This window comes from Calypte anna, chromosome 2 (genome assembly GCF_003957555.1).
Source record: "Calypte anna isolate BGI_N300 chromosome 2, bCalAnn1_v1.p, whole genome shotgun sequence".
NCBI classification, from domain to species: Eukaryota; Metazoa; Chordata; class Aves; order Apodiformes; family Trochilidae; genus Calypte; species Calypte anna.
The window spans coordinates 1,866,843-1,894,335 of record NC_044245.1 but is presented as its reverse complement, the minus strand read 5'-3'; the positions used below and the strand labels follow the sequence as shown (position 1 = coordinate 1,894,335).

The following is a 27,493-nucleotide window of genomic DNA, read 5'->3' as shown; positions in this document are numbered from 1 at the left end:
CTGTTGTTGGTCACCCCTGAGAAAAGCTTTCCTGCATCCTCCTGGCACTCACCCCTTCCATGTTTATAAAGATGAAGAGCTCAGCCCTCAGTCTCCTCCAGGCTGCAGAGCCCCTCAGCTCCCTCAGCCTTTCCTCACCAGGAGATGTTCCACTCCTTCAGCATCTTGCTCACTCTGCTCTGGACTCTCTCCAGCACTTCCCTGTCCTTCTGGAACTGAGGGGCCCAGAACTGGACACAAGATTCCAGATGTGGCCTCACCAGGGCAGAGCAGAGTCACAAAACTCTGTTTATACTCCCATTCTAGATCACTCTGGATCCTGGGCTGAAACACTGTCCTAGAACAAGGGAAGCTTTGGATTTGGAATGGTTTCCTGGCCAGGTTTATGTTGGATCCAGGCATAACTGACTGAACAGGTGAATGACAATGGTTAAATTTTATTTCCCTGAAGAAATGGGAAGCAATAAAAAAATCCCTAATCTCCTTAGTTTCAAAGCTCTCACACCTCAAGGTCTGCATGACAATAAGGTTCTTTTTTTTGGGAACACTGGAGATTCATTCCAGAGGAGAGCTCTAGGCATGCAAAGAGGTCAAAAAGCTGAAATTTAGACTCCTGGCCCCTCCCAAGGAAGGCAACTGAGCCAGGAAAAAGGCAAACCCAAACCAGCAGCCAGCCAGCCCTTGTCCCAGAGCACCAAGCGGATGGAACAGATCTGGAAGTTAAATTTTTTTTGCCACCACTTAATCACTTCTCTTGCAGACAAACAGATCAAATTGTTTCTCCAAGGTCCTAGAGAGCCCTCCAGCTTGGAGGAAGATTTCTAACCATGAGTACCTTAATTAGGGAGTAAAATCAGGCTGAAATGTTGGCAGTGTTTCATTTTCACAAGCTTGAAGAGCAGGTGGGCCCTGGGATCATTTTATTCCCACTAAGCAGAAGTCTGGTGCATTTTATTTCTGCTTCACAAAATCTTTCAGGTTGGAAAAGACCCTTGGGATCATTGAGTCCAACCCAATCCCTACTCTACAAAGTTCTCCTCTAAACAATATCCCCCAACACCACATCCAAGTGACCCTAAAACACCTCCAGGGATGGTGACTCCACCACCTCCCTGAGCAGACTTATTCCAGGCTCTGACCTCTCATTCTGTGAACATTTTTTTCCCTAATGTCCAGTTCCTTAAGCTTGATTATTTTGCCTATTTTTGGAGAAGAGGGGAAGCTGATTCCATCATTTCAGAGCAATCTGCCACAAGAGGGGCTTGTTCTCCACCTGCTCCTTTTTCATTGTACAGGGAAATATTCTAACCTGTGCAAAACAATACAAATTCAGAAAGCTTTACCCAAACTTTTGTCAAAATACCCCAAGAAAGCACAGGTTCATTGCACAAAGAAGGCCAAGTGGGAACTGAACTACTCAAACCCAAGGTGCAGATACCCAGAGCTTTGTTCCCCAGGACCAGGACCAATCCATGAGGCGCTGAAGGACACATGCACCCCACCACAGGAACATCACTGCCCCAGCCTAAGTAGTTTTTGGTCACTTCTTTAATGGTCACCTGGAAAAAGAACTCTTTAAGTACTGGAATATCATAGTAAGATTCCCCCTGAGCCTTCTGAAGCTTGAACAAACCAGATTTCTCAGTGTGTTGAACTGAGATCACATGGGGATGACCCCAAAGCATTCCCATGGTGCAGTACGTGGGTTGAGAAGCACCAAACTGAAAAAAAAAATAAAAAATAATGGAACCATTCGAGTGCTCTTCTCCATTAAAACCTGATACAGATTTATCTTTGGGGCTTTTCTTGTTTTTAGCAATCAGGTTCTTACTCTTCCTGGGAAGATTTGTTGGGTACCTTCAGCCTGATCATGACAATCAGGGATCATCTGCTGGTTGGGTGAGCAGCATCAGTCAGCTTTCAAAATAGCCCTTCCAGAACCACAAAAAAAGACCTAAATTGCCACATCACATCACCACCCAATAAGGAAAACATGAGCTTCAGCCACTGTTTCCAGTATTTCCCCATCAGTTTGGTGACAACACCACTTGCACTTGTATTCTGACCCAGGCAGGCAAAGAAGATTTGAGGTTCATCCTTTAATGAATAAAAACAACACAGAGGGCAAAGGAAACAACCAGAAGAGTTGAGGGGCACCTGGAGGTCAGGTTGTCCATTCCCACATCTGAAAAACTGAATGCAAACAGCAGTGCCATGGGGTGATGGAACCACAGAACAAAAACCTGGGGCTGTCACATGGTGCCTTCCCCCAGCTTGGACACAGCTTTCATGCAACTCAGGGGTTCTGGAATTTTGTGGTTGCTCCATGAGGATGAGGCAAGCTGGAGATGAGCCACTCTGGGACCTGTTCACTGGGTTTTAGTCTGCTCTTCATGGGTGGCTCTGCTCCTAGGGAGTCAGAGAATCCTATCATAAAATCCCCGGATGTGAGGTGGGAAGAGACCTCCAGGCCTATCTGCTCCAACCCTTCTCATATTATTCTTGATCTGAGATGTCTCAGCACCCATGGAGCTGAGACTTCCAACTTTCCCAAGTGGGGGAATCCACCCCTTCCCCTGGGAGACCATTCCAAGGTCTGACTGTCCTCAGGGGGACAAATTTTCCTCTGGTGTCCACTGGGAATCTCCCCAGGAGCACCTTGTGCCCATTGCCCCTTGTCCTGTCCATGGGACTCCTTGTACCCAGGGAGTCTCCAGCTGCTTTGGAGCCCCCTCTAAGTCCTGAATATGGGCAGAAGGTCTCCTCTGAGCCTTCTCTTAAGGCTGAAAAAACCTCAGTTTTTTCACCCTCTCCTCATATATCAGGTGCTCCATTCCTCTGATCATCCTCATGCCTCTTCTCTGGCCCCTCTCCAATCTGTACATGTTTTATTTTGTAGAGTGGGGACCAAGTCAAGTCCCCTGAAGTTGGTGTTCTCCCCATGGGCAGGACTGAAGGAGGTTCAGCTCCAAGGAAGGGTCCAATCAGCTGCACAGAGCATGACAGCTCCTGATTTTATGTGCAAAATCCCAAAGTCTGCAGCCTTTGAGGGTGGAGATTTCCCCTGGCAAAACCAAAGAGCCACCAGCCTGCTTCAGACTTCCATGAGGAACGATGACATCTCTCCAGGAGAGCATTTTTTATACCTCTTTATCCTCTCTAAATGAAGCTACAAGAAAGCTGTGAAGCATGGGGTTGTAACTACAGAAGGAACATATATTGGTAACCTTGGAGAAACAGGAAAAAGACCTTGAGAAACAACTTCTCTCCAAGTCTCCAGATCTCTGTGGCTCATCAGGGTCTCATGACTTGACAACATGACAATGAGGGCAGGAAAAATGTTGATGAAGCAGCTGATGCCAATTGAAGAAGTTACTGAGCATTACAACAGATGGGAGCAGCCTGGGTAATCTGGAGTAACACTCCAAAGGGTCTATCCAAAGCTGCTAAATGCCCATTTCACCAAGGAAATCCATGTCTTGAGGAGCCACAGCAGGTTATTATATCCATTTCCAGGAAACTGCCAGAAGGGTGGGTGGAACAGAGAGGAAACCAAGCAGAAGAGCCATCTGGGGCAAATGCTGGGCCTCATTTGTTAGCTTTAGATAGAACCCCTGTGTGTCTGAGGTTGGACCATGGACCTTCACCTTTGCCAGGTTACTTTTTAACCTGGATCAGTTCCTCAGCACGATTACTGTAGAATCACAACCATGCCCACAGGGTGGGATCTCCTCAGTCAATCAGTGCCAGCTCAGAGCCCAGAAATTCAGGAGTTCCTTAGGCCACAGGGCCCAATTCTGGATGTCATTCCTCCTGGTGTCCCAATCTTTGCTGCTTTTCCCTAGGGGCCAAGCACCCTCTTGCATCCTAATTGTGTTTCCATAAACACCCATAGACATTCCAGCAGAGTCTGCATTCAGGCTGGCACAAAGACCACTCTGTCATGTGGAAAAAAAAACAAAACAAATTCCAGGCTTTGTTGAACCAACCCCAAGAGGCTGGAGCAAATTTTCTCATTCCAACTCAGCTCTTGTTAAGCCTCAGCTCATTATGACTCAGGGTAAATGAGTGTTCAGCTTCAGGGAACCACCTCACAAGCAGCCAGAGCCACACAATGTACAAATTAAGAGGTAACTGGGAATAAACAGGGCAGAAAGAGAACAAAACCCTAAATCCCAAGCCAGTTCCTTAGCAGCATAAAAGGCATGGAGAGAGCAAGAGAGGGAAGAGTTATTTGGCTTAGGATTTAGCATGGGATGCAGGGATCATGCTGATATCAGCCATGGGAAGGAACTAGCAGGGCTGGTTCAACCTTTTCCTTCCTGGAGGAAATTGCTGAGCAGGTCAGCAAGGAGAGAAGGGAAGCACAGAGCAGCAGAGAGCTTCAAAACCACAAGAAAATTGACAAATCCATAAAGACCTTGGACACCAGAGCTTCAGGCTGGAGATGAGGCCAGATTCCATACCCAGGTGAGGCCAGACAACAAATATATTGGGAGCAGAGGACAACCACCTCTTCCCCCAAGTGATGTAGCCAGGTCAGGAAACAACAGGAGAACCTCCCCACTTGTAATGAAACCACAGAACTCACTCCCACAAAAAGCTGTCATTACTCTGAGGATGCTATACCTGCATTCAAAAGCAGCTGGATGAGTCCATGGGGGAGAAAAAATCAATTAAAGGCTAATAAAAACCAAGACAGCAACTCTCCAGCTCAAGAAATCCCTGAGGAGGCAGGAAAAGCAAATGGAGGAAGGATTACTACAACCCACCCCAGTTTTTCTGTTCTTCTATGGGGAATTCTTCACTGTTAGGAGAAGTGAGGTAGCCTGGCTTGATACTGTTGATTTCAGACATAAATCTGTTTTTTCAAAGAAATGCCAGTGATTTCCTGCATCAGAAATCACAGATTTTGTTTCAGACAAAGATTCATCACCAGCCATAAAACTATTTTTTTGGTCACCTGCATGGCAGGAACCTCAATCCCTGGAAGAGGACACAATGCAAAGTTGTCAAAGTATCAACCCAATTAAAATCTGAGCAAATTTAGGACAGCAGTGTGTGGCCAGGAGCTTAGGAAGGGTCAAACACATTCAATACTGATCTCAGAAATCAACAAGGATATAAAATTAATTTTTCAGCCCAAGAAGAACCATACCCCCCCCCCCCAACTTTTTGTCTTCTTACATCTTTAACACAAAATAAACCAAACCAGGACAAACAGGAAGCAATGTGCTTGTAGGGGAAGGGAGTGTGGTTTTTCTTTTGTTTTGCAGACCCAGAGCAGGCAAAAGCTTTATGCCAACCTTATCTGACCCAGCTTTTTTTCTGTCTTCCCAAATTGGAAGCTCGTGGCCCTTCCTGAGGAAGTTCACTTCAGGTCAAGAAAAACAACCATAAAACTCTTAGGGGGGCTTCAATAGGACAAAACCCAGCTGTGAGTTGTTCTACTCACCCCACACTCCTTTAGGAATAAAGAGGCACAGGAGAAACCCACTTTTAATCCAGTAGAAATGAGATGAATGAAACTTTGGTCATATTCTGTCTCTCTTTTCACCAACTAGAGAATTAAACAGCTCAGATAAGCCCCTTGCCTTGTTGACAGCTAAGGCTGGGGAAAATCACTCTCACCACAATTAAAGATATCACTCAGGCTTTGCAAATAATGAGAACAAGAAAGGCCTCAGGTGAGATGATGTTTACATAAGTGTTTTAATCCCCCATGGCCTTGGAGCTCCAATTATCATTATCTTGATCACTTCCAAGCAGCTTATGCATGTAGAGACAGAACTATTCTGACCCAGCAGCTCATATGCAACACAAAATGACTTTGGGGGGGAAAACTGGATGGAACTCCAAACCAAATCTGAAAAAAAAACTACAGGTAGGCAGCAAAGGAGATGGAAAGAAGAGGGGACTGAGTAACTTTCCATTGGAGTAAGAAGTTATGGGAATGCTAGAAGACAAAACTTAGGGACAACTTTTGTGTCACAGCCCTGGTAGCATCCTTAGGATCAGAACCTTCTCTCATAGAATCATAGAATTGGCTGGGTTGGAAGGGACCTCAGAGATCATCAAGTCCAACCCTTGATCCACTCCCCTCGTGGTTCCCAGCCCATGGCACTGAGTGCCACATCCAGGCTCTTTGGAAATATCTCCAGACATGGAGAATCCACTACTTCCCTGGGCAGCCCATTCCAATGCCTGATCACCCTCTCCAGAAAGAAATTCTTCCTCATCTCCAACCTAAACCTCCCCTGGCACAACTTGAGACCCTGCCCTCTTGTCTTGCTGAGAGTTGCCTGGGAAAAGAGCCCAACCCCCCCCTGGCTCCAACCTCCTTTCAGGGAGTTGGAGAGAGTGATGAGGTCTCCCCTGAGCCTCCTCTTCTCCAGCCTCAACACCCCCAGCTCCCTCAGCCCTTCCTCACAGCAATTCTGCTGGATCCCTTCACAGCCTCCTTGCTCTTCTCTGGACCTGCTCCAGCACCTCAATCTCCTTCCTGAGCTGAGGGGCCCAGAACTGGACACAGGACTCAAGCTGTGGCCTCACCAGGGCTGAGCACAGGGGCAGAATCCCTTCCCTGGACCTGCTGGCCACGCTCTTCCTGAGCCAGCCCAGGATGCCATTGGCCTTCTTGGCCACCTGGGCACACTGCTGGCTCCTGTTCAGCTTCCTGGCAATCCAGACTCCCAGGTCCCTTTCTGCCACTCTGTGCCCAGCCTGTAGCACTGCATGGGGTTGTTGTGGCCAAAGTGCAGGACCCGGCACTTGGAACGTTGAACCTCATCCCATTGGAATCATCCCAACTCTCCAGCCTGTCCAGGTCCCTCTGCAGAGCCCTCCTGCCTTCCAGCTGACCCACACTCCCCCCCAGCTTAGTGTCATCTGCACATTTGCTGATGATGGACTCAGTCCCCTCATTTAAATCATCAATGAAGATATTGAGCAGAACTCCCTTGGCCTCACACTCCTAATGTGCCTGCTCTGTATTCTTCTTTTCCAAAGGAACTGGGATTTCAGCATGGCCTCAAAAAGCAAAAAATGATGGTGCTACACATCTGGGGTTTAGATGATGTGTTTAACCATCTGCACTCAAGGAGTTCTGAGGAAGATCCTGAGTATCAGGCTGAATTCCAGCCTGTAAATAGACCCAGAGTCCCAAAAGATACCAGAGGATTATCCCCTGGGACAAGGGCAGAGCCAGATGAGATGGTTCAATGTCCCAATGTCATCCCCCTGAACCATCCTCTCCACTCAGGACCTCCAGAACGTGAGTAGGACCAGAGGGGATTCCACTTCCCTTTTTCCTAAAAGACAGAAGTTCATTATAAAATCATAATAATAGCTACTTTGGAATTCTCTGGTTCCACCAAATATTCCCAAGTGAGGTTCTGGTTCTATCTTTCATGGTTTTGACACCACTATTGTCTCTCCCCCCCATCTCACAGCTGTTTCCTTACACCAGAGGTAATGGCCAAAACTGAAGGAGGTGTCACTCTGAAATTTCATGTCCAAAACCACCCAGAAATGCCCTAACCAAGTGACCCAAGCAAAGCTTCACAACAACCCCAACACCTGCCTGAAACAGGGCAGGGCTGGACAGAAGAACAAGAATGGAGTTTAAAAAAAAAAAAAAACAAATAAAAAAAATACCTGTCTGGATTAGTTTCATCCCCACACCCAGCCTTACTCTGCTTTCTGTCTAGGTTCCTGATGCTCACTCCTGTCCAGGAAGATTCACAACAATCCCAACTAAAGAACTGCCAAGTTTTTCCTCCTCTCTCCTCTTGGATCCAAGGCCTTTCCCAAAGACTGAGTGGAGTAGGAAGCTTCTGCTCTTTCATCCAACCCTTCAGGTGCTCTTGAAGGACAAATTACAAGCCACTGAAGACCTTCAAAGAGTCACCAGGGCTTTCTAACCTCTGATCATTATTCCCAGATGCCACAGGTGCTTTTGAGTGCCAGGTCTTTTGAGGAGCTGGTCAAAGCTCTGACAAAAGTGTTTCCCAAGAAAATTCCTGTTTGTTGAACCCAAAGTCTTTTGCATCAGCCTTTTCCCAACTCAACAGGAATGTAAACAGTACCTGACCAGGTCATGGCAGCTGTCTGGTCTGGCAGAAGGAATAAAAGCTGTTTCTTAGAGAAGAGAAGAACATAAGTAAATTTGGCCACTTTCTGAGCTCCATTCCTCTTGCATTTCCCCAACAACTCTTGCATTAGGGATCCCAAAGGGTGTAACCCTATTCCTGGTGTCATCCTATGGACCCTTTGTCCCCAAGCTTTTCTTAACCCTCTTGAACTTGCTGCTTCGTCTCTAAAGCAAATAACTAAATTGAAGGCAGGATCTTGAGAGACAATTCTGCCTTGGGTTCCTTGCAGATGCCTCCAAAGCCTTTGTCTTGCAGCTCACTGGGAGCTGAAGTCATTGGAGCATCAGTAATGAAATTCCCAGGTTCAGGAAGCAGCTGCAAGGTCAAGGAAGCTTCTAGGCTACAGGAAATTTCCACAGACAAAGAAACACAACTTTGGTTCGGGTCCAAATTAAACTAAGCTAAAGTTTAATAGCAAGCCCTCCTCTTCAGCTGAGGGCTGAACTTCAGCTCCTCCTCTTCTGGCTCCCAAGGAGTAGTTGTTTATTACTTTTTAGAAGTCTGAAATCTGTCACTGTGTCCCCCCCCCTCCCTCTAATTGGGCTTTTGACCCAGACTTCTCACTTAACACCTAAGACACCTCCAAGTTTTGACCTCTTCCCTCCCTTGCAGAAACTTTTCAGCCACTCTCGCCCTGACTAATGGGTTGGGTATTGGTTTGACTCTGCCAGGCAAGCCCTGCAACCCCAGTGGGAACACAAGAGGCTTCCAGCCTTACTTCATCAGGCTTGGAATGCCAGGTGAGGCTGCCTGGCACAGCTGGAAAATCCCTCCCCTTAGAACAGGAGCAAGCCCCAACACAGGCAGGAGCAGGCAGCTGCCCGCAGGAGAAGGACCTCACGTGCATCACTCCAGCATCCTTTTCTGGAAAAAAAGTCAAGGTGAGAACAAGCAGAGGATTTAATGCCACAAGTCTGGAGCACGTTGGGAATTAAAGAGCTAAGAGGCAATGGAGTGGCTTTACTCAAGGCCAAGGTTTTGTTTAGGAAGTGCATGCAATTGAATTTTACGCTGCAGAAAAACTCACTCCATGCCTCTGGTCACTTGCACCTGTGAAGTTTCTGCCTGTAGAAAACATTCCCAAACTTTGCTCTGCCTCAGGAATTCTGCATGATACCTCATACAGTCCCTCCCACCTGCTTAGGGTGATCTTGCACCCCTCCTATGGTACACGTCTAAACATCAAACCTCAGGATCAAGGGGAAAACAACCAACACCGGGCATAGAACCCCAAAATAACCAGAGCAGAGCAACATACCTTGCATAAGGTGACCAATTAAAAGTCCCCTCCGGTAAGTGCTCCAGGAGCAGCTTCTCTGAGCTTCCAAGTCCTGAAATACTCAGTGCTTCCAAAGCCACCACTCTCTCCTCCCACCTCTCCCTCCCACATCCAGCCCAGACACAGATCTGGGCCTGTTCATCAGAGGAGACACCCACAGAGCCCAGGGAGACAGTTACGAAACCCGTGCAAATAAGGTTTCTAAACCCATTTGCTTTGTTATTTGCCTTTTTTTTTCCTTCTTTTTCTTTTTTTTTCCCTTTTAAGAAAAGAAAAGCAGAACAAACTCCACGATCCACACTCTTGCATCTCACGCATTGGGGGGGAGGAACTTAAAATCCAGGAAGATGAAAGGGAAAAAAAGCCAGGCTGTGTTGTTTTGTTTTGTTTTTTTTTTTCTTTGCACGCTGGCCTTTCACAGCTCCAATTCCTTTTCAGTCTCCCAAGCATTCCCACAGCATTTTGGGCCAAAGGGAGCTCTTGTGTTTTTTTTTTTATTTCTCCTTCTGCCAGGCTCGCGCCCCTCGGGTGACTCCGGCGCTGGCTGTGGATGGAAAATCTGGGAAAGGGGAGGTTTCCTGCTCTTCAGAGCCTGTGACAACCTGCACGTGACACATGCAAAAGCTCCCCTCTGCTGCAGCTCAGTCAGCTTAACTATTTCCCCCTTCTTCTAAAAATACATTAAAAAAAAAAAAAGCCTCCAGAGAAATCCATTTATCAAGAGGATCCCTGAAGCAGAGCCCACCCCAGTTGGGCTCAGCCACCCCCCCACCTCCTGAAAACACAAAAACATTTTCCCTGGTTGATCTGTCATGACAGCAAATCCCCAGATAAATGTTTTGGCAAAGCAGCTGCCACCACACACTCGTTCACATCAGGAAAAAAAAATAATAAAAAAAAGGGAGAGCCACTACCCAGCAAAATTCCCCTGTGCCCTCCCCTTCTGCTTCAGAGCTGAAGAGCACCCAACAAAGCCCCATTCTTTCCTGGGTGCTCTAACATGTTACAACTCACCTCCTCCCTGGCTTAAATGGTTTCAATGACTTCTACAAACTACTGGAACTTACTTGTGAGCTGAGGGATGAAGGACAAGTTGGTTTCTGGAGTTTCTCCCACCAGGAGACAAGAGGTGCCTCGATCACCTTTTGTTCAGAGAAGTTCTTCTAGCACCTTGACCTCCTTCCAGCTTGCTTGGAGTCTTTTCAGGGCAGGATGTGCTCACAACCCAACTGTCTGCCTCAACACAAAAGTTTTCCACTGCACGGGCAACCCTCAGAGCTGGGATCCTCAATCCCAGGGAAGGATGGAGCCAGGGAATGGAAAGGATGAGTGAGCAATGAGCTCACTGCCAGCCTCCTACCTGCTCTGCAAGTTGCAGACTCAAAGAGCTGGGGAGCAGGGCACAATTACAGACCTTCCTTCTTCCAAAGTTTGGAATGAAATCAAAATTTTCCCCATCCTCAGGAAGCACTCATCCAGGAGGCACTAGACTGCAGACAGGTGCCTCAAGTCCTTTCAAAACCTTTGCATAAAAGTGCTTGAGCCCAGGAGGATTTTCCAGCCTCCAGACCTTATCTGGATGGAGCTTGCTCCCTGGCAGAGTCTAAGATAGTTCCTACCCTCCAGAAAGGGGAGGTGGGTTCAGAGGTCCCAGTGCTGAGCATTTCCCTGTTGAGTACAAAGGTCTGGGGACTTCCAGCTCTCCTGCAGCACTGGGGGAAAGGCCCAGGAACTTTTATCCATGGAAGATAGACATGGAGATCCCACCAGGATCCATCTAAGGTCTTCTGATTCAACCCACTGCACACGTTTGGGTTGGGGCCTCCAGATCAGCTTTGGGGCTTCTTTCTGTAAAGTTCTGGACAAGTGCAATGTTGTGTTTGCTTCAGAGCCATATTTCCCCCCCATTATTCTTCTGAACTTCAGTTTGGTAAAGCTGTGGTGGAACAGGGAGGGGTGTAACACTTTGAGAGAAGTTCATTTACTTTCCTTTGTGCTTCCACAGCATAATTCTCCTTCCAGTCACTCAGATGGTTTTCCTGAGATACTTGGATGGTTTTCCTGGGATTCTCAGAAGTTGCACTAACGCCATGTTCAGTCTGACATCTCCAAGCTGCTTCTCAGCTTTGAGATGGGAACCTTCCCATCCGTGATGAGAACATTCAGCCCATTCTGGACATCTTTTCAAAACAGCCTTTAGAACCAGAGTAGATTTAGCATGGATATGAAGGGTAGGACACAACTTGGTCCATCACCTATATGGGATGGACAGCTAATATTTAAAATAAAGACTGATATGGGGTGTCCATAGCACTCTGCTGTGCAGGACATTTCTGCAGTAGAAAGGACAGTGGTGAGGACACGTTTCAAGAGCACCTAATGCTGCATATGAGATGTATGAGACATAGAATCATAGAATGGTTTGGGTTGGAAGGGACCTTAAAGATCATCTAGTGCTTCTCCTCTTGTAATACTTTAATTGCTTTTCCATCCTGCTTAGATTGAGGGGAGAAATAATTTTTTGGGAAAAAAACCCCAAAAAAACAACATACCCAAGGGTATGTTTTGCACACTGATAAGTTTTAGTCCTGATCAATCTGAAGGAAGAAAACAAAAATACTTTTTTGACCTTGAGAATTTCTCAGTTTCAAAACTTGAAGTAAAAAGAAATAATAATAAAAAAGCAAGTAGACCCACAAGACTTTCAATTGTAAAAAAGAAACAGAACAATAAACCAAGGACACACTGACAGATGGAGCAAAGAATGGTCTATGTCTGGAATTCTGTCAGAACTAAGATGCTTCTGCCAAGAGTTAATCATTTAATAAATGAAGCAATTTTCCATGGAAGCCTTTAGAAAACCTTCTCCATCAGCTCCAGGTCTCTCTCTCATCACCTGACCAGATGGTTACAAATTAAGTTGTCTCAGGTTATCTGCAGCCACAGCTATTAAACACACACATGATATAATTTCCAGCCAGGAGATTAAAGGATGCTACCAGCATTCATTTGGCTACAGCAACATCAGGTGGTTGAGGCTGTTTTGCTCTCCTGCTTGACCTCACTTTTAAGTCTTTGTTTCCTCTGCTTGCACATCTCACTCTGGGGGACAGGATTTAAAGCCAAGCTTAACATCATCTTCAGAAACATCAAATCATTCCATCCCAGACTGGTTTGGGCTGGAAAGGACGTTTCAGATCATCCAATTCCACCCCCCTGCCATGGTCAGGGACCCCTCCCCCAGCCCAGGGGGCTCCAAGCCCCATCCAACCTTCAACACTGCCAGGGATGGGGCAGCCACAGCTTCCTTGGGCAACCTGGGCAACCAGGGGCTCAGCACCTTCACCCCAAAGAATTTCTCCCCCATCTCCAACCTCAATCTCCCCTCTTCAAGTTTTAACCCATTTCCCTTGTCCTCTCCCTACCCCCCCGTGTCAGAACCCTGGTTCTGCTTGGATTGCACCCAAACCTTGCTCTGGCTGTGTGCAGCTACACCTGGTCAGATGGATCTCACCCTTGGCTGTCCCACCTCAACCTCCCAGCACCTGGGAAAGGAGGGGAAGGTTTGAAGGAACATTCCCAAACCCTCCTGCACCATCCCTGGGAGAGGAATCCCAGAATCCCAGAGGAGTTTGGGTTGGAAGTGACCTCAAAGCTCATCCAGGGACCTTCTGAGTATCCTCAGATCCCAGACTGGGTTGGGTTGGAAGGGACCTTAAATCCCCCCCGGTGTCCCCCCTGCCATGGTCAGGGACCCCTCCCCCAGCCCAGGGGGCTCCAAGCCCCATCCAACCTTCAACACTGCCAGGGATGGGGCAGCCACAGCTTCCTTGGGCAACCTGGGCAACCAGGGGCTCAGCACCCTCACCCTAAAGAATTTCTCCCTCCCCAAGATCTCCTCTCCATCTCCCCTCTCCCAGCTCCAAACCCTTCCCCCTCGCAGGCTCCCATCCCTCCAGGCCCTTGTCCCAAGTCCCTCCCCAGCTTTTCTGAAGCTCTTTCAGGAATGGAAGGTGCTCTGAGGTCTCCTCCTAAGCAGCCACTCAAGGGATTGAGGGGAGGCAGGCAGAGTACAGAGGAATTTATGAGCATGATGTCCCCAAGAGACCTTCCCTTAAAAGGTCAGCACAGACAAATAGCAGCCACCTATGGTAACTCCAAGCATTTCCCTCCCTGATCCCAAAGTGGGGTTGATGAAAACAATGAAGAGGAGTTCTCCTTGCTCTCTATGCTTAGAGTTTGTATCCATCAGAACAGGGTCCTCCACCAACCTCACCCAAATTTGGACCTTATCCTGTATCTCCTTTCATAGAATCACAAGATGGATTTGGGATTGGAAGGGACCTTAAAGATCATCTACTGTGACTCCCCTTCCATGGCCAGGAACAACTTCTCCTAGATCAGGTTACTCAAAGCCCTTCCCAACTTGACTTTGAACACTTCCAGTAATGAGGCATCCACAACATCTCCCAGTGTCTCACCACCCTCATCATTTTCTCCAGATAAAGCTTCCCTGAAACCAGCCAGCTATTCCATCAAGAAGTTTTTGGCTTGTTTTCTCTCTTTTTTTTTTTTAAAAACAAGGTTTATTTATAGACCACGTTCCTCTGCTGAAATTAGGTCTCAGGCAAATTCTTGAGTTCTGGGACCAGTGATGCTGCATCAGCTCTCTTGGCCACCACATCTTTCTATCACCAGGGCAATACCACCCCATGGCACAAGAATTCACCATTCTGGCAAGAGCTGCCTTATAACCCAAAAAAAAAGGATTTTGTCTATACCAGCTCTGATCCAGGGTTATTGCAGCAGCAAACAGCCTGAAACCTCCTTTCCCATCACTCCATGAAACCTCAGCTCCTGCACATTCCTCTGTAGAACCTACTTGAAGATGTGAGAAAAATGAACTTTTTTTTCCCTCTCTCAACAAAAAGGACACCAGAAGGACACGGAGCTCCTGGAAGGTGTCCAGAGCAGAGCCACTCAAATGCTCAGAGGGCTGAGCACCTCCCTGGGAAGCCAGGCTGAGGGATTGGGGTTGTTCAGCCTGGAGAAGAGGAGGCTCCCAGGTGAGCTCAGAGCAACCTTCCAATATCTGAAGGGGCTCCAAGAAAGCAGGGGGAGGGCGTTGGACACAGGGGATGAGAGAGACGACAGGGAAATGGGTTAAAACTTGGAGAGAGAGGGGAGATTGAGGTTGGAGATGGGGAAGAAATTCTTGAATTTGAGTATGCTGAGCCCCTGGTTGCCCAGGTTGTCCAAGGAAGCTGTGGCTGCCCCATCCCTGGCAGTGTTGAAGGTTGGATGGGGCTTGGAGCACCCTGGGCTGGGTGAGGGGTCCCTGATCATGGCAGGGGTGGCACTGGATGATCTTAAAGGTCCCTTCCACACCAGCAATTCTCTATGATAAAACAGAATTCTTTCCTACATAAACCCCAGGATCATACAGCTTGCTTTCCCAGAAGCTATTCAAAAGAAATCAGCACCACCCTTTGCCCCTGAAGACAACCCAGGAGTTTCAGATGCACTTTGAAGCCAAGTAGAAGAGGGCAGAGTTAGGAGATGGAAGAGGCAATGCAAATCTAAGATGGCACCAGGCCCATAACCCCAGCTCAGCACCAACTCAATATTTTCTCCTGCCTTGCTCCAAGGCAGATCATGAGACCATGGGAAACTTGAGGAGGGATCAGGGCAGCCCTAGCTCCTGGGACTTCATGGGATCTGTTGAATTTTATCCAAGAAGTTGACACAAAGGAGCAAGAAGCTGAAGGACTCAGATTTTCTCACTCAGGGGACCCTAAGGTAGGGGTGAGTGTCTGCTCCAAGCACATCCCCTGCATCTCATGTACCTTACAAGCCCAGAAGCTCAGACTTTGTCCATGCTACTTGGAAACTATGCATGAAACCAGAAGCTAAGTCTGCAATTATTCATATCTCATGCAAAAGAAGTTTCACAATCTTCTTGATAACCAAATTTGTCCTGGTTCTTTTCACTGAGGCAACACAAACCTTCCCCCTGAAGGCTGAGAGAGCCATGCAAGGGAGGACTGGTGAGAAAAGAAGCACGAGAAACAGGGATCACACCAGTGGCTGCAGACACCTCTTCAAGATTTAAGCCACCATCCAGCAGTAAACCAGGATGGAAACAGTTTTAGAAATTCTCTAGAGTCCTGGCTGGATGAACAGAAGGATTCAGGGAGCACACACTGCAAACAGTTACTTGTCTGCTTCTGTACTCCTGGATATGAGAGTAAGGACAAGACCAGGGACAGCTTCCAACTGGCCAGGAGCAGGAGAGGCACAGAACAAGAAGCATGGGAATAATATCAATATGTTCTTGATAGCTTTCCTTACCTAGTGCATTTTCTTTACTAGGAAAGCCCTGTGCACAATGACTCTTCCTACAGCCTCCACTTTCGGTGTCTGCCAGACAGAGAGCTGAGATGCAAACCAAATGTCCCATTCTTGATCCCACACAGGCTCTCATCTTAAAGATTCAAGAGTTAATACCTGGAATTATGGCCAGTCTAGACACTTCAGCCTTAGGAGAGCAGCCAGATGACCTAAATACCCATTCCCCTCACTTTTTAAATGATCCTCAGCAAATACAACCTACCTCAGTTAAGAGAACAAACAGTTGGTTTTGGTCCTGTCTCTCATTCCATGTCCAGCTCTGTGGAAGACCCAGTTCTGCCAAAGGTCCACCACCAGCAGGGACTTGCTACAACCTCTTTAAGTGAAAAGTCACCCCAAAAAAAAAAAGCATAGACAAGACCATGGGCAGACAGTTGGCTCGTGGCCTTCACCGGGGAGTACCAGGGAGATGGATGAAGAGCTGGAAAAGGAGCAAAACTGAAGAGGAACAAACTGACCATCAACATAAGAGACAAAATATTGGCCCTGATCCAAGGGATAAGAAGTACCCAGGAGTACCATGTCTCCTGGTGCCTGTTAGTCAAGCTGTACCAGTTGTTTCGCCTGTTGGACAAATTCCAGCTGCAAGGAGGTGGTGCTGAAACTGTGCATCAGGAGCTGCACCAACTGGTCCCATCCTCCCCCTGTCCCACAGGGTGCAAAAGATGAAGCTGCCAAGGCAGGAGAACTTGATGGTCACGGTGGGGATTGTCCCTATTTCCAGGTGTGCCCCACTCCTTGGGGTTTGTGGTGCTTGCTCTGAAGGGCAGAGGACCCGCTCAGGATGCCCTTCCATCAGCGTTGGAGCTGCCAAGCTCAGGGAGCTACATTGCTCTTCTATCCATGAATCCATGGATATGAATCCATCCATGCCTAGGCATCAAAAGAAGCAGAGACAGCTCATGAAATGGAGAGGATTTTTCTCCTCTTGTGAGCCCCCCCCTGGAGCTCTGTGTCCAGTTCAGGGGTCCCCAACACCAGAAGGACACAGAGCTCCTGGAAGGTGTCCAGAGCAGAGCCACTCAAATGCTCAGAGGGCTGAGCACCTCCCTGGGAAGCCAGGCTGAGGGATTGGGGTTGTTCAGCCTGGAGAAGAGGAGGCTCCCAGGGGAGCTCAGAGCAACCTTCCAATATCTGAAGGGGCTCCAAGAAAGCTGGGGGAGGGCTTTGGACATGGGGGGGTAGGGAGAGGACAAGGGAAATGGGTTAAAACTTGGAGAGAGAGGGGAGACTGAGATTTGATATTAAGAAGAAATTCTTGAATTTGAGGATGGTGAGCCCCTGGTTGCCCAGGTTGCTCGAGGAAGCTGTGGCTGCCCCATCCCTGGCAATGTTGAAGGTTGGATGGGGCTTGGAGCATCATGGGCTGTGGGAGGGGTCCCTGACCATGCAGTGGGTTGGAACTGGATGAGCTTTAAGATCCCTTCCACACCAGCAATTCTCTGAATCTCTGATAAAACAGAATTCTTTCCTACATAAACCTCATGATCATACAGCTTGGGAAGAGGACAAGGGAAATGGGTTAAAAATTGAAGAGGGGAGATTGAGGTTGGAGATGGGGAAGAAATTCTTGAATTTGAGGGTGCTGAGCCCCTGGTTGCCCAGGTTGCCCAAGGAAGCTGTGGCTGCCCCATCCCTGGCAGTGCTGAAGGTTGGATGGGGCTTGGAGCCCCCTGGGCTGGGGGAGGGGTCCCTGACCATGGCAAGGGGGGTTGGAATTTGATGAGCTTTAAGGTCCCTTCCAACCCAAACCATTCCATGATTCTATGAGCTTTGGAAAGCCCAGATGGTTTAGAGATTCTTTGGGAAGTTATCAAACACTTCTGCAATCACACCCAACCCCACATGGTATCCAAAGACAGGAGCTGACCTGGGACACCATGCCAGTACCAGACTCATGTGCTCACTGCCCAGAAAAGCCATTCTCATTTTCACGCCACAAAGACCTAGAAATGCCATTCCTTAGGGCAGCTCCTTCAGTGGTGACAGCTGTGCAGTCCAAGAGAGACACAAGGACTCTGAGAATGACTTTTGTGGAATAACACAGAAAGAAATGAGGAAGATTTTCTTTAAAAATAAAAAAATAAACCCCATGATGCCCAATTCCTTACCAGGATGAAACTTGACTCATGATTCCAAACTATTGCTCTGTCCTTGCTTACCTAACTAAAGGTTTTGCCAAAGACAAAAACCAAAATGTTCCCTCTGGCAGTCCTAATCCCATAGGAGCTTCTCTACATACAGACAGCCAGAAAAAAAGGGAAAAGAGACCAAAACCAAACAAAATACCCACAGACCCCCACTTTCCTATGGAAGCACCAAGCTGTCATCTTTCAGCTCAGAACAGCTTCTTCCTCTCTGTCAAGTTAACAAAAAGCAGTGGGTTTTCTGTAGTTTAGCTGGATGGGTACGTTGCCAGAAAACTTTGTAACAATAAAAAAAAGTTAAAAAAATAAAATAAATTAAAAAAAAAAAAGCTTACATTGATATTTCCTTGTAGCAGAATGATTTCCAGCCCTTCCAGCTCTGAAGATGCCATGAAGATTTGTCTGAGTTAGAGCAGAGAAATGGTACCAGTGGGATAAATAAGTATTTTAATTCCATAAATCTTTGGGGCTGCAGAAGAGGCCACCTGGGGAGCAGCACCAGAGCTCTGGGATGCTTGACTTGCTGGGCAATGACTTTGACCACAAATTCTCTGAGCAGGGTGGCACAAACCCAGTGGCAATGCTGGGGCTTTCTTCCCACTCTTTGGCAGATGCCTTTAGCTGGAATGAGAAATCCTGTAGCCACAGGAATCTGGCACAAGGAGACATGAAAGAGGAGCAAGGGTGAAGAGGTGCAGGGAGGTGAGAATGATTGAAGATGGGGAGCAGAAACCAGCTGGGTTTTCTTTCTTAAGGCAGGAGATATTTCTTGTGGTTGAGAGCAGTCCACCCCCATCACCCAGATGGATTTTATGTACCCTCTGGGTACCTAAAACATAAATATATGGGTACATAAAACATAAATAGTACATAAATACCATTTGATCTGAGAGGGTTGGGAAAGAGGCTCCTCAAACACAGGCAGCATGGGAGAAGAGGAGAGGGCTGAGCCAGCACATGAGCAGCTCTGAAGAGCAAAACAAGTCTTGGCCAAATCTTCTTGAGGACTTAGGGGATGATATGATAATATTCCAGTATATTATTCCATATACTGCTATGATATTCCAGTATTTAAAGAGGGGTTACAGAGCAGCTGGAGACTCCCTGAGTACAACGAGTCCCATGGACAGGACAAGGGGCAATGGGCACAAGGTGCTCCTGGGGAGATTCCCAGTGGACACCAGAGGAAAATTTGTCCCCCTGAGGACAGTCAGACCTTGGAATGGTCTCCCAGGGGAAGGGGTGGATTCCCCCACTTGGGAAAGTTGGAAGTCTCAGCTCCATGGGTGCTGAGACATCTCAGATCAACCATAATATGAGAAGGGTTGGAGCAGATGGGCCTGGAGGTCCCTTCCCACCTCACTTTCTGGGATTCCTTGATGGAAAGAGCCCAGGATAGAGTCCCACACTTCCTCAGACCCTTGAAGCTGTTTTTTCCCTACCTCACCCATCCAGATAATTTTTTGGAGCCCCTTGGGCAGAGCTGAGCTGGAAGTAGTGGCCTTGCAGCTTCAGCTGCTCCAGCCTTTTATGCAGACATTTTTCCCTGTTGCCTCCAGAGATCAAGGCCAGGCAAAACTACAAACTGTAGCAACACATCCACGAGATCCTTCAGGGCTGAAAGACCCCTTTCAAATCCCAAGATGCCAAATATTTAGTCTCTAGGAATACCAGACCCTGCTAGCAGAGGGCAGCTGTGATGCAGCTGATGGATCTTATATAAAAATAATATCAGAAGGGTTGCAGCAGGTGATCCTTGAGGTCCTTTCCAACCTGACTTTTTAGGATCCTCTGATTCTCCCTATTCTTGTCCCTCCCAGTTCCCACCTCCCCACTGAGATAGCAGCAGAATCCAGGTAGCCACCAGCTCTCCATCTTTGCTGTAAGACCAATGACAAAGTCACTGCAACACTGTCCCTGGAGACAGGGAATGAGGAGGAGGAGGTGACTTTTCTTCTGTGGACCTTGCCCTGCCTTTGAGCAACCTTCCCCCACCACCATTCTGAGAACCCCTGGACATATTCAACCTTTCTTTTTAGTGGATAAATAGGGCTGGAACCATCTGGAACCATGAGATACATTGCCTACAAAATTACTCCAACCACCTGGAGATATGGGAAGGATGAAACAAAGGCACCTTGTCCCACAGCACTGGGGAAAGGGGGGTCACAACATTCTGTCCTGCTCCATCCACACATCCTGCCATCACCAAGATGGATTTGGTGAACATTTATCTCCATACAACTAGAAAATGGGCACCATCCCTGTTCTCCAGAGGCAGAATTTTGCCTAATTCAGAGCCTCCCCAAACTGTCCTCACATCCTATCCATGGATTCATCCCTCCCTAACCCTACAAAACACCCAAGCAATGAACTTAAGAGAAAGACACACTGAGCATCACCCCCTTTCCAAAGCTGTAACCCTGTAAATCCAACATGATTTTTATCATGGTACAAAGCCAATTTTTTTTTGCAGTGGGACCACGACCTCCCCCAAGGCTCCCACAGCAGCTTTTGTGTTGCATCTCCCACCACCTGAGCAAAAAATCCACCTTACCATGAGTCGAGTTGTCAGCCAGGATCTGTGGCCATGGGAATGGAAAGAGCTGGTGATGAATGCTGCCTGCTCTGAACTTTTCAGCTACTTTATTTACGTACTTTCAGTTGGAAGGGAAAAAAAAAAAAAAGCCAAAAACGAGAGGGAAAAAAAAAATAAAAAATCAAGGAAGTAAAGCTCTTCTCCCAAGGTGCACTGCACAACATTCTTGGTAGACATGGAAACCCCTGGCAAGCTGCCATCACTTGGCCAGTCTCCACATCAACCTTTCAGCAAGCAACTCAATACTCAACTGGCTTTTAGAGAGTTTAAAGGGCAAGGCCAGCCATGGGTGGGGAGTGAGGCTGCTGCTCCCTCCAGGCAAAGAGTTTGGGGTGATTCTGGCTTTGCCTTCAGTTCCGTGGGGATTTGGTTGTGTTCCTGAGGTGTAGGGCAAAGTGAGGACAAAAATGCAGCCTCTGAACTTCTAAAAAGGAGGTTTCCAGGCTGCAGGGACTGGGGGGAACTTTAAAACATCTCAAGAAGAGCTGAGAAGATGAAGGGAAAAAATATTTTTGATGCTCTGGGGTTTGAGCTGCAGCTAAAGGAGCTGAAGGGGATCTGTTCCTTTCTTTCTCCTGGCTCCCAGCATTCCTCCTCTGTCCTGGGGCTCAGGGCAGTGGGGAACCAGGAGTTTGGTCTCCCTGGAAATCTCTAAACATCCAGAAGATCAGAGAAGAACTTAGACTTGGGACCTCCCTGACCTGGGGGGAAGAGAGAGGAAATCAGAGAAAGTTTGGAAGTGATTGCTGGAGGGCATGGAGGGGAATCCAGGGGTGGTTGGACAGAGATGATCCCATACTTGGGAAAAAGGAGAGCCTCCATCTTCCCCCAAAATCCCTTATTCCCTGTTATTCAGGATCATTCATTCTGCACAGTCAAGTGCTTTTCTCTCCAGATGTTGTCACCTTGCACAGTGCCCATCACTGGGGCTTCAGGGTGCTTCCAGGAACATAGAAGGAAGAAATCACTGTTCACCCAGCAGAACAGAGCTTTGATGTCCACAAAAGCTCCCCACAGTCAGCCTCAGATTTCTGCCCACGGTGCCTGCAAACACTTTAATGAGCAATAAGTGAGATTAAGCACACACAGGACAGAAAACTTCTCTCTTCAGGAGCCTTCATAGATCCCTAGAATGTTTTGAATTAAAAGGGACCTTAAAAACCATCCAGTTCCAACCCCCCTGCCATGGGCAGGGACCCCTCCCCAGCCCAGGATGCTCCAAGCCCCATCCAACCTTCAACAATTCCAGGGATGGAGCAGCCACAGCTTCTCTGGGCAGGTTGATTTAAAAGACTTTGTATTATAAATCTCTCTTAAGAACCAACAGCTCCTTAGCAGATATCAAAAACCAAGAAAGCCAAAATAAGCAAGGAGACTCCCACTTCCCCTGCCCTCTTCTTACAGGCTGAGTGCATTTCCAAGAAAACCACACCTCGAGTGCTCCACAGCCCTTCACCCATTCCCCATCAGCCCAAACACAGCAAACAGCAAAGGGTGGGGCAGAAAATGAGACAGCAAAAGTCACATCCCCTTTCAGTAGTTTGTCCCAGCCACACTGAGCAAATTCTGAGCAACTCAGGACAACCTCCTGCAGAGCAACCCTGTTATCAGACATTGGAGAAGTGACATGTTTAGCAAAAAAAACCATTTCACTCCTTTCCCAAGGGGATGCAAAAGGCACAGAGCTATAAATAGGAAGCTGACACATTTAACAGTGGCTGTGGTTTACTAAGAGATTGGTGGTCATCCACTAATCAGTGAGTACATCCCAGCATGTGTAATGTGGGCTAGGAGTAACCTTATCCGGTGAGGAGTTGTTGCTGGTAGGGCTGTATATGGGCAGAGATTATTTCTCCTCTCTCTCTACAAAGCCTGCTTCCTCCCTGTTTGCTAAATTCAGAGGTTTTGCAACACTTTTTCTCTCTACAAAATATCAGTTTGAGGGTTATCAAATTAGGAGGTACTTGTATATATATGGGGTTTCTTTGTTCTCCTTGTCAGGGAAGAAAATCCCAAATAAATACATTTAGATAAACATCTAAATGAAAGAACCCTGGAATTTCAAAGGAATTAGAAACCCAAAATGACATCCTGTACTTTAAAAGCCCAGCAGGAGACTCTGCTCTGACCTATTCCAAGTATTTCCAAGTTGTTCCAAGAAGATAAAAAGTGGTGAAAGGTCTGGAGACTGCAGAAATCCAACCCCCCCCACACTGCCCCTGAAAACTAAAAGCTGCACTCTGCTACAGTGACCCATATATAAAATAAGAAATCTGGAGGTTGGGAAGGAAACCAAAACCAAACCAGGTTTGTTTGGGCTATTTTTACATAACTCTTGGCACAAACGTTTTCCAGCAATGGTTTAATGCCCCAGAATGGTTCCTGAGCACACAGAGAGGAAGGAGCTCCCCATCAGCTGCAGGAAAAGACAGTGTTTAAGTTGCTCAGTGTGTTAAAAAACCAAACACCCAAAACCCCTGAACCTCTCAAGAACCAAAAATAGAAGGCTGGGTGCAGTGCTGAGCTCCCAGCTCCTGTGGAAGGAATTAATAATAATAAAACAACCTCTGGAAATAGCAGCACAGAGGCTTGGGGACCTTATTCTGAGTTAGACCCAGGGCAGAGCAGGTGCATTTCCAAAAGCTCCTCTTCAGCAGACTAGTATTAGGGCTTGGAAAATGTTTTCCAAAGGAAGAAGTCTCTTTGCAGTGGATTTTTGCCCTGTGGTTATATTTTATGATGTCCAGCAAGACACAAGCACAAACCAAAGCACCTCCCAGCTCAGCTGATCACAGCATCCAGACAGGTGACCGGCAAAAATTGCTCACATTTTGTCCTTCTTCTTTCCCTGGGCACTACAACTGATTTAATTTGACACCCCAGTTGTCACAATGTTTGAAATCAAAATGCTCAGATATTCAACAGTTTCCTAAATTTTATCCTTTGGCCAATGTTTTCAGAGTTCAGAGGAGTGAAGGTTGGGAAAAGGGAGGAGGATGGCAAGCGTAGTATCACATCCCCAAGCCCCATCTCCTTCAGAAATCAGGCTGAGAAACATGAAAACAGTCCTACAACTGATTTAATTTTACACCCAGTGTCAGATTGTTTGAAATAAATGCTCAGATATTCAACAGCTTCCTAAATTTTATCCTTGGCCAAAGTTTTCGGAGTTCAGAGGGTGAAGGTTGGGAAAACGGGAGGAGGATGGCAAGCGTAGTATCCACATCCCAAAACCCCATCTCCTTCAGAAATCAGGCTGAGAAACATGAAAATAGTCCTACAACTGATTTAATTTTACACCCAGTGTCAGAATGTTTGAAATCAATGCTCAGATATTCCCTGGCTTCCAAAAATTTTATCCTTTGGCCAAAGTTTTCAGAGTTCAGAGGAGTGAAGGTTGGGTGAAGGGAGGAGGATGCCAAGTCAAGTGTCACAACCCAAAGCTCCATCTCCTTCAGAAATCAGGCTGAGAAATATGAAAACAGTCCTACAGCTGATTTAATTTTACACCCAGTGTCAGACTGTTTGAAATGAAATGCTCAGATATTCAACAGCTCCAAAATTTTATCCCTTGGCCAAAGTTTTGGAGTAGAGAGGAGTGAAGGTTGGGTGAAGGGAGGAGGATGCCAAGTCAAATATCACATCCCAAAGCACCATCTCCTTCAAAAATCAGGCTGAGAAACCTGAAAACAGTCCTACAACTGATTTAATTTTACACCCAGTGTCAGACTGTTTGGAATCAAATGCTCAGATATTCCCTGGCTTCCAAAAATTTTATCCTTTGGCCAAAGATTTTGGAGTTCAGAGGAGTGAAGGTTGGGTGAAGGGAGGAGGATGCCAAGTCAAGTGTCACAACACAAAGCCCCATCTCCTTCAGAAATCAGGCTGAGAAACATGAAAACAGTCCTACAACTGATTTAATTTTACACCCAGTGTCAGAATGTTTGAAATAAATGCTCAGATATTCCATAGCTTCCAAAATTTTATCCCTTGGCCAAAGCTTTTGGAGTAGAGAGGAGTGAAGGTTGGGTGAAGGGAGGAGGATGGCAAGTCAAGTATCACATCCAGAAGCCCCATCTCCTTCAGAAATCAGGCTGAGAAACATGAAAACAGTCCTACAACTGATTTAATTTGACCCCCAGTGTCAGAGTGCTTGAAATCAAATGCTCAGATATTCAACAGCTTCCTAAATTTTTATCCCTTGGCCAAAGTTTTCGGAGTTCAGAGGAGTGAAGGTTGGGAAAAGGGAGGAGGATGCCAAGTCAAGTATCACATCCAGAAGCCCCATCTCCTTCAGAAATCAGGCTGAGAAACATGAAAACAGTCCTACAACTGATTTAATTTTACACCCAGTGTCAGAATGTTTGAAATAAATGCTCAGATATTCAACAGCTTCCTAAATTTTTATCCTTGACCAAAGTTTTCAGAGTTCAGAGGAGTGAAAGTTGGGAAAAGGAAGGAGGATGCCAAGTCAAGTGTCACAACCCAAAGCTCCATCTTCTTCAGAAATAAGGCTGAGAAACATGAAAACAGTCCTACAACTGATTTAATTTTACCCAGTGTCAGAATGTTTGAAATCAAATGCTCAGATATTCACAGTTTCCAAAATTTTTATCCTTTGGCCAAAGCTTTTGGAGTAGAGAGGAGTGAAAGTTGGGGAAGGAGGAGGATGCCAAGTCAAGTGTCACACCCAAAGCTCCATCTCCTTCAGAAATCAGCTGAGAAACATGAAAACAGTCCTACAACTGATTTAATTTGCCCCAGTGTCAGACTGCTTGAAATCAAATGCTCAGATATTCAACAGCTTCCTAAATTTTTATCCTTGGCCAAAGTTTTCGGAGTTCAGAGGAGTGAAGGTTGGGAAAAGGGAGGAGGATGCCAAGTCAGTATCACATCCAGAAGCCCCATCTCTCTTCAGAAATCAGGCTGAGAAACATGAAAACAGTCCTACAACTGATTTAATTTGACACCCAGTGTCAGTGCTTGAAAAAATGCTCAGATATTCAGCAGTTTCCTAAATTTTTATCCCTTGGCCAAAGTTTTTGGAGTTCAGAAGAGTGAAGGTTGGGTGAAGGGAGGAGGATGCCAGGTCAAGTGTTACGTCCCAAAACCCCATCTCCTTCAGAAATCAAGCTGAGAAACCTGAAAACCAGCTCAGCAAAACCACTGCTTGAGATCTCAGAGCCTCAGCTTGGATTTTCGTGGGGAAAAGGGAGATCCAAGCTGCACAATTTCTGCAGCAAACCCGGAATTCCCTGCCTCAATGCTGCCACCCTCTGTTCCCTGCTGCCCAAACCTCCCACCACAGCACCCTGCATCCCATTTCCATCAATTCTGACCCTGATTTTCTCAGCACCCATCATCCCAGCACCCAGCACCCATCATCCCAGTACCCAGCAGTCCCCCTGTATTCAGCAGCGATCCCAAAGGTGGTGGTGTTGGCATCATTCCAGCCTCCCTGGAACCTCAAAAGCTAATCAGGAATGCAAACCTGCCTATTGGGAATATTTATTTACTACAGAGTTATTCCTCACCCCAAAAAAAAAAAAAAAAAAAAAAAAAAAGGCATTTAGTTCTCTAAAAGTGCCACAGCACAGTGACAGAAGGGACAAAATACTCCTGGATCTGTTGCTTGTTTCTTGCCTAGAATCCCAGACTTCTCCCAGTACAAAGGACTAGGGAAAAAAACAATTACTTTGAGGTAGGGTAAACCTGGTTCATGCAGTCACTTCCCTCCTTCTTCACTCTGGCTGAAGGTTTTGTTGCTCTACAAAAAGGATGGAGACAACCTGGAGAGGGTCCAGAGAAGCCATGAGGATGAGCAGAGGACTGGAGCACCTGAGAAAACTGAGGTTTGTTCAGCCTGAGAAGAGAAGGCTCAGGGGAGACCTTCTGACCATGTTCAGGACTTAGAGGGGGCTCCAAAGCAGCTGGAGACTCCCTGGGTACAAGGAGTCCCATGGACAGGACAAGGGGCAATGGGCACAAGGTGCTCTGGGAGATTCCCAGTGGACACCAGAGGAAAATTTGTCCCCCTGAGGACAGTCAGACCTTGGAATGGTCTCCCAGGGGAAGGGGTGGATTCCCCACTTGGGAAAGGTGGAAGTCTCAGCTCCATGGGTGCTGGACATCTCAGATCAACAAGAATATGAGAAGGGTTGGAGCAGATGGGCCTGGAGGTCCCTCCCACCTCACTTTCTGGGATTCCTTGATGGAAAGAGCCCAGGATAGAGTCCCACACTTCCTCAGACCTTGAAGCTGTTTTTTCCCTACCTCTCCCATCCAGATAATTCTCTGGAGCCCTTGGGCAACTGAGCTGGAAGTAGTGGCCTTGCAGCTTCAGCTTCTGCAGCCTTTTATGCAGATATTTTTCCCAGTTGCCTCCAGAGATCAAGACAGGCAAAGCTACAAACTGTAGCAACACATCCACAAGATCCTTCAGGGCTGAAAGGCCCTTTTCAAATCCCAAGATGCCAAATATTTATCTCTAGGAACACCAGACCCTGCTAGCAGAGGGCAGCTGTGATGCAGATGATGCATTAGCTTGGCTTGCAGCCCTTTTTTTCATTAAGGGAAAAGAATTCTCTCAACAGACAGAAGAAAAACAAAAATAAGGGAGCTGGATTCAGGCAGGCAGCTGGGAAAATAAAATAAAAAATAAAATAAAATAAAATAAAATACAAATAAAATAAAATAAAATACAAAATAAAATAAAATATAATCAATTAAACAGCAGATAAGAAAATCCAGGGTCTTAAAGAGTGACTTGCCTTCCTCTGGTGAAGCTCTAAGCATTATTTTGCTCTCTCCATCCCTTCCTTCCAGGCCAGGCTTGAGGAGGAGCAGAGCTCCTCCTGTAAGTGACACCAACCTAATTAATTAATGACTCTGTGGCTGCTGGGTT

At 46.9% G+C, this 27,493-nt stretch overlaps 1 protein-coding gene across 2 annotated transcripts in view; it reads right to left on the bottom strand.

Moving 5' to 3' along the window:
* The window catches only part of ALS2CL (ALS2 C-terminal like), a 62,842-nt gene extending 42,249 nt beyond the window's left edge, over window positions 1–20,593 (bottom strand). Inside the window, exon 1 of one of the 2 annotated variants that reach the window (XM_030445201.1) lies at window positions 20,548–20,593. In XM_030445201.1, the coding sequence (XP_030301061.1) occupies window positions 20,548–20,550 (3 nt within the window). In that variant the 5' untranslated portion in view covers window positions 20,551–20,593. Of the gene's footprint in view, window positions 1–9,411; window positions 9,499–20,547 lie in introns of those variants that run through there. The other variant, XM_030445202.1, reaches the window with a different exon arrangement.
* Window positions 20,594–27,493: the final 6,900 nt, after the last annotated feature.